Source organism: Erinaceus europaeus, chromosome 9 (assembly GCF_950295315.1).
Source record: "Erinaceus europaeus chromosome 9, mEriEur2.1, whole genome shotgun sequence".
Lineage (NCBI taxonomy): Eukaryota > Metazoa > Chordata > Mammalia > Eulipotyphla > Erinaceidae > Erinaceus > Erinaceus europaeus.
Window position 1 is genome coordinate 112,099,874 of NC_080170.1, and position 15,097 is coordinate 112,114,970.

Genomic DNA, 15,097 nt, shown 5'->3' on the forward strand with positions numbered 1-15,097 from the left:
GGGACTTCTAATGGAGATCAAGCAGCATAGCTGTACAAGGCTCACTTACAGGTCACCAAGTGTTCCTACAGCAGTAACTGATGTTTGTAGCAGGCAAACCAGGAGGCTATGGGAAAATAGAGAGAGGAAAACATTTTGTATAATGACAACATTTAGAAAGGAGCATGCTTCTAAAGGAAATATTTTTAGTAAGGCACGAGGCTGCTCAGTACACACAGAGTATCTGACATCTTTGCATGCTTCCCCTCCACTCTTTCCCTGACCCAGCACACATCAAAGAAGTTGGTTTCAAAAAGAACAGTGTTCTTATTTACTCTAAATTACCCTGACATGATTTGTCTAGCCTCTTATAAAGCTTGACCACAGGTGCCCGGCAAACGGTTGGTGAGACAAGTATTTCTGATTGACATCTGTGATTACTAAGCTAGCCATCCTGCCTGATGTGTTCACCTGAAACCTTTGTATACAGTTTGGAATCATTTATTTCTCAAACAGGTTTTTCCTTCCTGCCACATTTACTTGATGGTTGTGGCCACAACTGATGTAACTGCTGGTGCAGATTCAACTGACTTCAATTTCACTTCCAGGTGTCTTAGAGAGAGAACCACATGCAGCACTGACTAGAAACCACAAATTACACCAAAGCAATATTCCTGGGCAAGGATTATCTGATTAACGTGAAAAGCAAACCAAGAATTTAACCTAGATAGACATTGTTTTCCCTATAGACTGTGAATGTCTTCTTCTTACCTAGACAAACTCTTGAAAATACCACAAGTTTGGCAAGAATATAAACTTTGTAGTCCGTTTATAATAACTTTTATAATAGAGCTTTTTAAACATTAGATTATCAAAATCCATATGCTAAGGCAGGGAATTTATAGTTTCCTGGCAATGAATGCCAAAAGCATGAGGCATGGTGAATTGTTATTCTTACTGGTTAAAAAAAGTATGATAAATTTTCAGGGGGGCAGGTAGTGACACACCTGGTTGAGTGTAGACATTATACTCTGTGCCCCACACACATGCACGCACACTACACAGATAGCTGGATTAGCCGAAACTCCAAGACCTAGAAGCGCTGTTGATCACACAGGAGCCCCCGTGCCTTCTCCTAGGAAGTACCCTGATGGAAGACCATTCACTGATACAGCCTTGACACAGATTAGACCAGAGGGAAGGATGTGGTTGCCAGCAAGCCTGCCTGCTAGCTGGCTTTGATTTGAACCGCTGATCTTGTCAGGGTGCTTGGTGACACAGTGGATTTGTGGCTTGAGAACGCTAATCCATTCTTCCTTCTCCTTGATCACTTTCGTTTTCAGCCTTACCTGCCTTTCATATCCTTATATGCGTTGTTGGACCGGTTAGAGCCCCTTTCTTGGACTCTGTTTCTTATCCATACAGTAAATAAGCATTATTAAGTCTCTTCCTATTCCTGTCTTGGTCTGCTGATATTACCTCAGATTTGCTTTTTTTTTTTTTTAATTTATTTTGCCTGGGGCTCAGTGCCTGCACTATAATTCCACTGTTGCTGGCGGCCATCTTTTCCCCCATTGTTACTGTCACTGCTGTTGTTGGATAGGACAGAGAAACTGAGAGGAGGGAAAGACGGAGAGGAGAGAAAGATAGACACCTCCAGACCTGCTTCACCATTTGCAAAGCGACACCCCCCACCCCTCCCCCGCACAGGTTGAGATCTGGGCACTCAAACCCAGATCCTTGCGCTGGTCCTTGCACTTTGAATTATGTGTGCTTAACCCGGTGTGCTACCACCTGACCCACTCAGATTTGCTTTTAAATTCGCCACAGTTCTCCACAGGAACAAATCCGGACTCCTACTGACAATAGTTCTTTACACGAGTTCTTTCATAGCTGAACAAGGTATGTAGACAGCCAAGTTGTAGAAAAGGTTAAAATTAACACTTGCCAAAAGGAAAAAAAAAAAAAAAAAACCAAATCCACCCAGCTAGGTCAACTGAAATAGATGAGATGTCTTTGCAGATAAAAAGGGGAGAAAAAAAAAGCTTAGTCACAGCAACATTGATCCATGCAAACCTCATGAGCACAACGTAAGGAAATTTATTCAGTGCTCTCTGTAGTCTTAGCTCTAATAGAACTGATGCAACTCTGAGGTTCAGGTGATTATATCAGAACACAGACACCTAAGTCCTTTTGAAGTCCCCCCAAATTCTGTCTCCAGATATAACAGTAAGTGGGATTTAAGTTCTGAAATGGTAGAATCCCATTTTAGTCCTTAAATCCAGAGTTATAGGAGATGATGAATAGAATTTTTAAGCAGCATGGTCTTTCTTTTTAAATTCTTCCAGGTTTTTCGTATGAAAAAGATCCCCGGCTATACTTTGATGATACCTGTGTTGTTCCAGAGAGACTGGAAGGTAAGAAACTCCAGGCAAGATTTGTAGATAAGACGGAGGTAGGACTGGAAATCAGATCATTTAGGGGCCAGGCGTGGCGCACTGGGTCAAGCGCACATATCAGGGATCAGGTCTGAAGCCCCCTCTCCCACCTGCAGGGAGGAAGCCTCACAAGTTGTGAAATAGTTCTGCAGGTATCTTTCTTTCTCTCATCCCTCTCATCCTTCTCAATTTCTCTCTGTTCTGAAGAAAAAATGGCTGCCAAGAGCAATGGATTTGTATTTCCAAGCCCTTACAATAACTGGTGGCAATAAAAAATAAAAGAGGGACGGGACCGGTCAATAGCACACTGAATTAAGTGCACATAGCGCAAAGCACAAGGACCTGTGTAAGAATCCTGGTTCAAGCCGCCTGCTTCCCCCCCCCCCCGCAGGGGGGGTGTCTCTTTATAAGTGGGGAAGCAGGTCTGCAAGTGACTTTTTCTCTCCCCCTCTGTCTTCCTGTCCTCTCTCAGTTTCTCTCTGTCCTATCCAACAACAACGATAAACAACAAGAGCAACAAATGGAAAGGCTGTGGATTCGTAGTGCAGGCACTGAACCCCAGCAATAATCCTGGAGGTAAAAAAACGATAATGACATTTAAAAAAATCAAGAGAGCAATCAGATCACCATGGTCAGCATTTGGCATTAGTGACTCCTTTTTATCCAAATCGTTTGAGAAACATAAAGCTGAACTGTTGCATATGTGTCTTTGTCCCAAATAGGCAAAGTCAAACAAGAGCCCACAATGTATCGAGAGGGGCCCCCCTATCAGAGGCGAGGTTCTCTTCAGCTGTGGCAGTTCCTGGTTACCCTTCTTGATGACCCAGCCAACGCCCACTTCATTGCCTGGACAGGCCGAGGCATGGAGTTCAAGCTGATAGAACCTGAGGAGGTAAGCCCTGGCTGCTGGATTACTATTGGTCTAACAGTGGTTCTCAAGTTCAAGTATAATTCATCCCTATGAATGTGTGCACCCCCATTAGAGTTCCTGTGCTCCTTTACTTCCCTCTGATAACCACCATGGTAGTCAGCGTCGAGGAGGCAGTTTGGTTACTTACTTTTTTGTTTTCCTTCTGCAAGTTCATTTGCTTAAATTACCCATAATCCACCTATGTGTGGGGCCACCCAGGAGTTATTTTTCATCTCTTTACTTCATTTAACACAGTCACCGCTTGTTCCCTGTTTCTGTGCCCCAAAACACAATGTTATTGGGTGATTTTATTATTATTATTATTATTATTTGGTGGTATTCGTATTTAAATCTCTGTTGAAACTCTTTATTGTGTTTAAATAGGGTTGTATTATGTAGGTTCTGGCCTAACCATTGGACTTGGCAGTGCCCTTCCTGTTGAATAAACAATCTAAAATTCAAAGCCAAGTAAAATCCTCCACTGTACAATATACAAAAACTACTATACAGGAGAGTCGGGCTGTAGCGCAGCGGGTTAAGAGCATGTGGCATAAAGCGCAAGGACCAGCATAAGGATCCCGGTTCGAGCTCCCGGCTCCCCACCTACAGGAGAGTCGCTTCACAGGTGGTGAAGCTGGTCTGCAGGTGTCTGTCTTTCTCTCCCCCTCTCTGTCTTCCCTTCCTCTCTCCATTTCTCTCTGTCCTATCCAACAATGACGACATCAATAACTACAACAATAAAATAAGGGCAACAAAAAGGAATACATAAATAAATATTCTTTTTTTTTTCCTCCAGGGTTATTGCTGGGCTCGGTGCCTGCACCATGAATCCACCGCTCCTGGAGGCCATTTTTCCCCCCTTTTTGTTGCCCTAGTTGTTGCAGCCTCGTTGCGGTTATTATTGTCATTGTTGATGTTGCTTTGTTGTTGGATAGGACAGAGAGAAATGGAGAGAGGAGGGGAAGACAGAGAGAGAGGGGAGAGAAAGATAGACACCTGCAGACCTGCTTCACCGCCCGTGAAGCGACTCCCCTGCAGGTGGGGAGTCGGGGGCTCGAACCGGGATCCTTATGCCGGTCCCTGCGCTTTGCACCACGTGCGCTTAACCCACTGTGCCACCGCCCGACTCCCAGAAATAAATATTCTTAAATAGCACTATACTTCTGTAAAATATGAAATCCTGAAGACTTACATCCAAATAGGATCTGTTTTCCCTCTTGGAAAATCTTTTTTTTAAATGTTGTTTTAGTGATATCAACTTGTTTTGGAGTCAGCCCTCATATATCATAGTCTGTATGTTACTTGAACACATATGTGAAATTTTGGTGATACATTGATGGGAACAACTGTTCCACTGCATATTTCAAATTGCTTTTATCTAAATAAAATTATCAGAGCTGGGTCAATCTTAAGAGTATAAACACTGTGCTATCTGCCCAGACTATTATTCCACTATTCTGTAATCTTAACCAGAAGTATTGTTACTGTTATGTTGTTGTTGCTGCTTCTGTTGTTTTTACCTAGAACTGATGGCAGAAGGTCCTAGAAATAGACAACCAATACCATTGGCTCAATAGAAAAGACACACTGAGCTCTTCCCCACTAGGGAAAGAGAGAGACAGGCTGGGAGCATGGATTGACCTGTCAATGCCCATGTTCAGCGGGGCAGCAGTTACAGAAGCCAGACCTTCCACCTTCTGCACCCCACAATGACCCTGGGTCCATACTCGCAGAGGGATAAAGAATAGGAAAGCTATCAGGGGAGGGGATGGGATATGGAGGTCTGGTGGTGGGAACTGTGCAAAGTTGTACCCCTCTTATGGTTTTGTCAATCTTTCCTTATTATAAATTAAAAATTAAATAAAATTAAAGTTTAAAGAAAAGAAAAGACACACCAGTGGTCTGGGAGTTGGCACAGTGGATAAAGAATTGGACTCTTAAGCAGGAAGTCCCAAGTTCAGGTCCCAGTAGCAGATGTACCAGAATGATGTCTGGATCTTTCTCTCCTCCTATCATTTCTCATGAATAAATAGTCTTAGAAGGAAGGAAGGACGGAAGACAAGACACACACTCTAGAACCCTTCTCCTAAACAGGGCTGTCAGTTTGGCATATTTTAAAGGGATCATTTATAATATATAGCATATAGCTGATTTAGAATCTTAGAGATTCTAAATGGAAAATCTGAAAATAAGTCTATTTTAGTAGCGTGTACTTAGACATTCTCTATTAACCCAGCAAAGCAAAAGATGTCTTTAGGTTGTGTGTAATTGAAGTGGAAATAATACTCTTGGAAAGTATTTGAGCAAGAACTGCAATTATCAATGTTTTGCAGTTAACTCCAGGGCTCAGTTTAACACACCAAGGAGCTAAGTTGGAGTGGAGGTTAACAGCAGGGCATAACAACATGACCCTTGGTTTGGAAGAAGACAGTGATCTGAAAATTAACACTAGAAAAGGAGAATATGTGGGACAGAGCCTTAGGCTTCTGACTGATAGAAAAATAGGGTTTCATTAACGACATTTGTATAAGACAACGTGCAAATAGCATCCCTTGTCTTGTATCATTTATGAAAAAGATGTGTCAACATTCCCTCCTACAAACAGTGTCTGTTAAGGATCAATCTCCCTTCAAAGCCAGAGTGCTTTTCTTTTCTTTTTTTTTTTAATTCTTTTATATTTATTTATTTTCCCTTTTGTTGCCCTTGTCATTATTATTGTTGTAGTTATTATTGTTGTTGTTGTTGTTGGAAAGGACAGAGAGAAATGGAGAGAGGAGGGGAAGTCAGAGGGAGAGAGAAAGACAGACACCTGCAGACCTGCTTCACCGCCTGTGATGCAACTTCCCTGCAGGTGGGGAGCCGGGGGCTCGAACCAGGATCTTTATGCCGGTCCTTGTGCTTTGTGCCACGTGCACGTAACCCGCTGCGCTACCGCCCGACTCCCATACTGTGTTTTTCTAAGGGTTTCTCTTCTGGCTACATCACATAGGAGGGGAGCATGTTTTAGGCACCCGGCCATACTAAAGAGCCACATCCCCATATTCCTGTCCCTCACTGCTTTCCTCCTAACTAGTAGCCTGGATTCTCTGAGGCTTGAGAAAGGCATGTCACCTGGACTCACGGAGAACTTTTGAAAGTAAATCTGTCATGTGGGCAGCCCTTATTGATTTACCTCATTTCACAAACAGAAGCTTTTATTACTTTATTGCCATAGCCTGGGGCCCAAGCACAGACTGTGCAGCTATAGGTAAACCCGGTTATGACCCTTTGTAAAGCTGTTATTGAGTCTTCTGCCCTCCTACCAGTGCTCAAGAAAATGATGAACAGATGGCAAAGGGCCCCTGCTTTCCTACTTAATAAAGAAACTAATATTCATCCAGAATGCCCATAAATGCCAAGCGGCCAAGTCACGTGAAATGCCTGCGGTGCCCTTGAGACTTCCTCAGCTGATTGGGCAGCTTTGTTGCTTCAGGAAGTGCTTCTTTCCACTACACGCATCTTTAAATCCTGGAGCATTCCAACAGCTCTGGAAGATTCTGTGCTCCCGGCCCATGTCCACGTGTGCACTTTTGCCTTGACCTGGGGGCATGTAACATTTGTAAAGCTTTTCCACCACTTCACTCCCTGTGGAACTCTGCAGGTCCTACTCTTGTTAATGCCAGGAAGATACCAACTCCTTGAAATAGCTGTAAGAACTTGTGATGGAGACGGGGAGGTGGCGAGTGGAGGGGGTTGGTGCTGAAGGGTGAAGTGGAGGAGGAAGCTGTTTGGGACGTAATTGTAGGCAGCTGTGCGGCTGAGTAGTGCACTCTGGGTAATTATCCATAATATCCATTACACTGTGCATGGAAATTGTGGTTTTAGAACTGCGTTTTGGCAGGCCCCCTAATCAAATGTCTTTTGATAGTCATCCAGCTTAGCACCCTCTCAATTATGACTGACTCGGCTTTAATCTGGAGCCATTTTCACTGTGAATCTGCATTAATGAATATTTTGGGGGGTAGGGTTGTTTGTTGAACATGTGGCAGATAACTGATGGCCATGGGGAGGTTTGCAAGGAAGGGCTGCTAGAAGGAGCTGCCCCTTGTGCTACTGCTGCTCTCTCTTTAAGGTGGGGGGAGGGACCACTGCAAATTCTTTAACTCTTTTCAGCCTTAGTCCTCCAGATGTGTGCTGTCAAGAGTAATGAATGGGAAAGCTGGAAGACAGACTCGCTAATATGCTGCTGCCTGCTCCTCTCGCCCCAGAAATGGGACAGTCTCCATTTCCAGCAGCTCTGAAGTTGAACCACATCACTGTAGGAGGTGCAACCCCAGTGAAGGCTACTGCATCACAGGGCCTTGGCCCTGAGGATGAGTCAGTAACTGTGACGACCCGAGCTGCTTGGAAATCTGTACATGCACATCCTCTCTTCATTAAATGATTGCATGTAAAAGTGACAACAAAGAGAGGTTGCCATTGAAGTTGAAGAATATCCAAGAACTAGGGCCAGGAGGTAGCCGGAGCACAAGGCCTTACTATGCCCAAAGCCCCAGGTTGGAACCCTGGTGCTACATGGTGGATTTTATGGATAAGTGAAGGGGTGCTTGTAAAATTTGTCTCTCTTTCGTTCTGAAATAATTGTTTAAAAAAAATTATGAAGTTGGGGTGGGGGCGGGTGGCAGCATACCTGGTTAAGCGTACATAGTACTAAGTGCAGTGGACCTGACCAAGGGTCCAGGTTCAAGCCCCAGCTCCCCACCTGCAGGGGGAGAACATTTCACAAGCAGTGAAGCAGGCCTGCAAGTGTCTTATCTTTCTCTCTCCATCTCTGTCTCCCTCTCTCTATCCTATCCAATAAAATGGAAAGAATGGCTGCCAGGAATAGTGGATTTGTAGCGCCGGCACCAAGCCCCAGCAATAACCCTGAAGGCAAAATAATAATAACAGCAACAAAGTTGGTCTGGTAGCATGTGTATGCAAGGCTCTGGCACCACCAAAAAGAATGTTCAAAACAGGTCCTCGGGGCAGGGGGTTGTGCAGTGGCTCACAGGTTACACACATATATGGCCATATTACCATTACCATGCACAAGGACCTGGGTTTGAGTCTCTGCTCCCCACCTACAGGAGGGAAGCTTCACAGTTGGTGAAGCAAGTACTACTGGCTTCTCTCTCTCTCTCTCTCTCTCTCTATATATATATATATATATATATATGATATATAAAGGATATATATATCGTTTTCTCTCAGTTTCTCAAACCCAGGTTCTTACACATGGTGATATGTGTGCTTAACCAGGTGCGCCCACCACCTGGGCCCCTTTTTGTTGTTGTTGTTGTTGTTGTTGTTTTGTTTGTTTGGTTTTGGTTCCTTCTGTTTGTTTTGCTTTAAGTTCTATGCTGCCCTAAGATGTTCAACATATAAGACTCCCCCCCACCCTTTTTGCATTCAAAAACTTGTAAGAAGAGTCAAATTTCAGGGTTAGTCTTACACTACCTTAAAAGTCGCCCTAATAAATCAGAAAGTGCTTAGCTGTCCTGTTGAGTGAGTAGACTGTACAAGGAGGTTGTTTTTGTTTTTGTTTTTTTTACTATAATGTTTCTTTGCCCAAAGCTTCAATTGCACTGCCTCATCACTGCACCTCAGGTGGACTGGGTTGGGGTATAATGCACTTCAGAACTGTTTGGGAAGTCCTATTAATTTTTCATTAAGTGAATAATGGTGCTACATGTTTTAATGTCCATTCACAAACCTACTGGGAACAAGCGATTGGATGGCATCAGGCTGCAATGATCTGATCTCCCCCTTACTCCTTGAGCTGCAATAAGTAACATCACCCAGCCCCTTTCCAATCTTATTAGAATTGAACTTTTGCTCTGCTGGCCCATTAGCAACTCACTAGTGTGTTTCTAATGTTTCATGAATGACCATCCTAATTATTCCTTATTGACTGCTACAGAAACCATAGCACTTAATGGTAACATGTTAATGGCCTATGGGTATTGGTCAATAATTCATGTGTGGAGAAACTGTGGAGCGCCTGCTTCCTCTGGGACACCAGCCAAGCCCTTTGCAATCTTAAAGGGCTAGAATTCTCCCACCTCAGGGTCTCACCTTTTAGCAGTTGTGACTGACTCATCACCTTGTGGAATGTTTGGTCTAGTGGGAATTAAAGACTTTTCCTTCCAGGTCAGGGAAGCGGATCCTTGACCAGAGCTATTTGGTTACAGAACTGACTTTCCTGGAATGGGGAGAAAACCACTCAGGCCCAGGGACTGAGTTTCCATTGCCTGTTTGTCTCTTCAGGTTGCTCGGCGTTGGGGCATCCAGAAGAATCGGCCAGCCATGAACTATGACAAGCTCAGCCGTTCCCTACGCTACTACTATGAAAAGGGCATCATGCAGAAGGTGAGCAGTGAGAAGAGCTGTTTTTGACCGCTCTGACCACATTCAGAGACAATACCAAGGGCATCTGTAATAAGACTGTTTATAATGGCTCGAGGAAAATGTTAGCCCTGTAAGTGATTCTGTGGTAGGGAAGAGCACTTTTGAAGCTGTTGGTTGGTTGGGGGTTGGGCAGTAGCGCTGCGGTTTAAGCGCACATGGCACAAAGCACAGGCACCGGCGTAAGAATCCCAGTTCGAGCCCCCGGCTCCCCACCTGCAGGGGAGTCACTTTACAGACAGTGAAGCAGGTCTGCAGGTGTCTATCCTTCTCTCCCCCTCTGTCTTCTCCTCCTCTCTCCATTTCTCTGTCCTTTCCAACAACCAACAACGACATCAATAACAACAATAATAATAACTACACAAACAATAAAAAACAAGGGCAACAAAAGGGAAAATAAATAAATATTAAGTAAATGAATAAATAAAATTTAAAAAAGAATTTAATTGTGGTCAGGGAGGTGGTACAGTGGGTTGAGTATTGGGTTCTCAAGTATGAGGTCCAAAGTTCAGTCCCTGGTAGCACATGTATCAGAGTGATGTCTGGTTCTGTCTCTCTCTCTCTGCCTATCTTCATGAATAAATAAATTTAAAATCTTAAAAAAAAAAAAATTTTAAAGAATTTAGTAGCTGGTAAAATACGAAGACTTCCAGATATGTCTGGCTTAATACTCTTTTTAAAAAAGAGTAAAAAAATGTTGTGTGTTTTAGAACCTATAGAAAGAACTGAAGTTAAAAACCCAAAATATATTCCTTTGCTATTGGCAACTCCAAATCCAGCTTTAGAGAAATGTAATCAACACATGATAATGAGTTAGTTCTGAGAGTAGTTCCCTACATCCCTGGTGGCTCAGATGTGGAAGTCCAGTGTATTGAAGCTAGAAGCTAGGCTGTCTCCCTTATCTCCCTGACCCTAGCTCCTACTTTTTTTTTTTTTAAGCCTTTATTTTATATTGTTTACCAGAGCACTACACAGCTCTGGCTTATTGTGGTGTGGGGAATTGAACTTGGGACTGTGGAGCCTCAGGCATGAGAGTCTCTTTGCTATCTATACCCCACCCACTCTCACCCCTGTGGTTCCTACACTGTCTAAGGAAGTAGAAGAGAGCTTTATTTCTGAGAGTGACATAGGCATAGTGGAAGGCACAAGAATGAAATACGAGTAGTTTTCAGATCCTGACACCCCAGTACATTAGCTGTGCACTTAAAGGAGAATCACATACTTCTCAAAACCTCAGTTTCCAACAAAAATAGAGTATAATATTCCTGTTCCAATCTCACATGATAATATCTGATAGTGTTCCAAAAATTAAAGTGTGCTGTTTAGCATAGGAAATTGTTGTTATATTTGTTATATGAGTAAATGATAAAAGGTGAATGATACATATGAATATGGAAAGAGACCTTTGAGTTTTGAAATAGGAAGTTGAGATTGACAGAAATTAAGACTTGTTATAAATTGAACCAAGACTGGGAGCCATCTGCTCCCAGCTTCTGAATCTAATACTGCGACCGTGACTTCCTGCCTCACTCTTCCACATTCAGGACCTGACTCTTAGGTGGGAAATTAGAGATTTGTGCAGAATTGTGATTTACAATAGCCAAATAGGCACGATTGATTATGTCCATCTGTTACCCTTAGGACTTGATTTGGTAAAGATGCTAAATCATCCAGTCTCACATAAACGGTATTCTTAGTGTTTGAGTCTCAAGGAACATTGGTGGAAATACCTTTGTTCCAGTGATTATACGTAGGAGTGTCATCATAAAATAAGCTTAGTGTCCTATTGAGTCTGAAGTGTTTATTTCATCAACAGCACGAGCCACTTTCCTTTGTCCCCCTCTTCATTATCTGAGTGAAGCCTGTTCCTGGCTTTGATTTTTCAGTGGCTTACACCCTCTTCAGTTGGTGCTATATAACCCACAGAAAATGAGGGTTCTCATTGGCCTTGATGATTTGTCATCTATATCCTGAGGCCTTTGAATAATCAAGACCTCTTGCTTCTGTTGCTTTTATAACACATAATTCCTATAAAACGAGTTATCAGTTCAAACGGCAGGTAAGCCAAGAAAGCAAATTTTATTTAGCTTTAGAACAGACTTAGAATTTCCACATAGACTCTTTATAACTTCCTTGCCCTTTAAAGTAGCAAGTCTGTACTGTAAAACTGCAAACTTGGGGAGCTACTGAAAACATGGCTGTGGTTTCTGCATTGAACTTTTCAGTCCTTAGACTTCCCTGCCTCTAAGCAAGCACAAGCATATCAGTTCTTTAAATCTGTGAGTGTAAAGCATGAAGATTTTTATCTTGAAAGAAGTCTTCTAGTATGAGCTTGGAATTCATCATACTAGAAATTCAGATACCTTCTTTTTCAACTGCTGAACTGTGCTGTCAATAAAACTCTGCAAGTTAGGCCCTACAAGTTGTGTTTTTCTCTCTCAGGTGGCCGGGGAACGGTATGTCTACAAGTTTGTCTGTGATCCAGATGCCCTTTTCTCCATGGCCTTCCCTGACAACCAGCGTCCATTCCTGAAGGCGGAATCTGAGTGCCACCTCAGTGAGGAGGAGACCCTGCCCCTGACCCACTTTGAAGACAGCCCTGCTTACCTCCTGGACATGGATCGCTGCAGCAGCCTCCCCTATGCTGAGGGCTTTGCTTACTAAGTTTCTGGGTGGCTGAGCGGCCAAACCTTAGAGCTAGCAGTTCCCATTCAGGCAAACGAGGGCAGTGGTTTTGTTTGTGTTTTTGGCTGTTCCTAACGCTTGCCCTTTGAGTATTATCTGGAGAATCTAAGCTGTCTCTGGATGGGCACCCTTAAAGACAGATACCTTAGCTAGGGAGTGGGAACAGGGAAAGACAAGAGAACAACCAGAAGGCTGGTGCCTCGGCTCTGATCCTGACAAGGTTTCTGGGAAGAGATTGAAATGGAGCCTCCTTTCCATGGACAATATATGCAAATCAATACCTTGTTCAGGTTAGTAACCCACAGACGGGGACAAAGTGTGTGACAATCTGCATTGATCATGGACTACTAAATGCCTTTACACAGAAGGGCTCTGATTTGCACAATTTCTTGAAGAAGACATTACAAACCCCTACAACAGTAGATAGACTAAGCTGGGGAGGCTTTAACCATGAAGGATTAAAAAATATATCTTAAAATTCAGAGAACTCTTCTAGCTCAATCTGAAATGTTTCCCCTTGGTTTAGAAAGAAAAGGGGGAAAGTCAGAACAGCTGCTACCCACTCCATGGTTCTCAAAATAATAAACCGTTGTTACTGTTGGTTGGGAACCCTCTGGCCACACGGTCACCAGATAGACAAGCCCCCATCTTTACCCAGGCACATGGCTATGTGTGGATGGCTTTAATTTTAGGAGAAGGGTGATTGACACTTAACAGTATTTTGTTTTGCTTTGATTCGGGGGATTGTTTTGTTTTGGTGGTTGTTTTTTTTTTTTTTGGGGGGGTAAGAAAGCAGTTTATAAACTGATTTTTGTAGTTTTGGTATTTAAAGCAAAAAAAAAAATTAAAATAAAAACAAACCTTTTGGTAACTGTGCACTGCGTCCTTTAGACAGGACAGTGCTGACTTATGATGAAGACGCTGCAGCTTGAAAGGGGCTTTGCTGGGGGCTCCCCCCAAGCCGTGAATAAGCCCACTTTACTGCCGGCTTTGTGCTTTCTGCACCAGACAGCCTGATGGCACATTTGCACCTAAGTTGTACATTTTTGAGGTGTGCAGGGCAGCCTGGACACACCACTTAAAGATTTTATGTGTATAGTTCACCCCCACCCCATGTTCCTAACATACCCTCTCTGGAAAGCATATGTACATAATCCACGTCATGTCCATTGGACACCTGGTCACCTGGTAGGCCCCTCAGGACTCTCCCCTGGGCATGACTGATGACAATTTCCATTTCATCAGTTTGTTTTGTTTTTCTTTTGATTCTTAAGCCTTTAAACCCTGCATATGATTCAATGGGGTTTGAGACTTCCATGTGACACTGATAGGTCAAACAGTGCTACTAGCATTCTAGTTTCCTGTCACCACTTCTTATTTAAAAAAAAAAAAAAATCTGATTGCTGTATTATATTGGGAACGTTTTGAACAACCAAGCTAAAGATATGTGAAAGTTGAGTTCAGCATAGAGAAAAAGTGACTGCCTGCTGCCTGTTCTGTTGGTGGGTCTCTGCTCCCTCTTCCACTAGGTGTGTGAAGGATATTGGGTTCATCTTCCCAGGCAGAGGACATGCTGACTGGATGAGATTGCATAAGACGTGCGCTTTGAATTTCCTTTCTGTTCATGGAGCACTCCACTGTCTCATAAACAGCCCTCCAGATGACAAGGAGCACCATTTTTATAGCTGTGGAAATTTAAGGGTTTTTTTTTTTTTTTTTCCTCTCTGTTGGAAAAGATAATTGGCCCACAAAGGTATTGAACCTCTATGCTGGGCTAATTAGTATCATACTCTAATCAAAGGACTCTTTCCAGACCCTATTTATAGCTTTCTAACCTACAAATAATCTATACATAGATGCATATTTGACCCCACCCCCACCCGGCTAGAGATTTATCTGTTGTAAATGCTGTATAGGATTTCTTTTGCCTTTCTTACTTCTCCTGGCTTGGGTTTTATTTTATTTTATTTTTTTGTTTGGTTGTTTTTTTCCTATTTTGATGGGTTTATGCTGTCCTGGCAAGTATGAAAATAAGCCTCTGTAGGCTGAGCTCTGCGCCCCGCCCCCCCCGGGGGGGGGGTCCAGACCTTCTCGGTCTGTGCTGTCATGGGACACGGGACGGAGGATGGTGGCCTCACCGCTGATCTGTTGCATTTCCGTCGGACTCATGCATCTCCCAGATGGTTTGGGGTTTAGTTTGTTTGTTGCTTCTTTTCCAGAGTGGAAAGTCTACAGTGCAGATAGGCTTTAACCTACCAACTGATTTGAAATACTCCCCCCACCCCACCCGCGCAGGGCCGTATGCATCCTGCCAAGCTGCGTTATATTCTGTACTGTGTACAATAAAGAAGTTTGCTTTCAGTTTACCAAGTGACTGAAATTTGCCTCTTTCTTGCCCTCAGTGATCTCTTCTTAAAGCAAAAAAGTTACCTGGTTTTGGTTTTCCCCTGTTTCATCTGGTCTTACCAGTTGACTCTTGAGAGTTGGAAGCTGGGAGTAGACGCACATAGTTGATCTTTGACCTCACCTAGTAACTAATTTTTAAACCATAAGTCATGTTTGGAACATGAGTCCTGTGGAGATTACTAACTAGGCTAGGACTTTTGAGTTTTAGAATTGCAGTTCAGTCCTTAAGACCAATGCTTTGAAAACCAGTTAA

At 43.2% G+C, this 15,097-nt stretch overlaps 1 protein-coding gene across 2 annotated transcripts in view; it reads left to right on the forward strand.

Moving 5' to 3' along the window:
- The window catches only part of ETV5 (ETS variant transcription factor 5), a 74,932-nt gene extending 60,128 nt beyond the window's left edge, over positions 1 to 14,804 (forward strand). For both annotated transcript variants that reach the window (XM_060198561.1, XM_007519775.2), the window contains exons 10-13: positions 2,328 to 2,396; positions 3,140 to 3,309; positions 9,616 to 9,717; positions 12,196 to 14,804. In XM_060198561.1, the coding sequence (XP_060054544.1) occupies positions 2,328 to 2,396; positions 3,140 to 3,309; positions 9,616 to 9,717; positions 12,196 to 12,417 (563 nt within the window). In that variant the 3' untranslated portion in view covers positions 12,418 to 14,804. The remainder of the gene's footprint in view (positions 1 to 2,327; positions 2,397 to 3,139; positions 3,310 to 9,615; positions 9,718 to 12,195) is intronic.
- Positions 14,805 to 15,097: the final 293 nt, after the last annotated feature.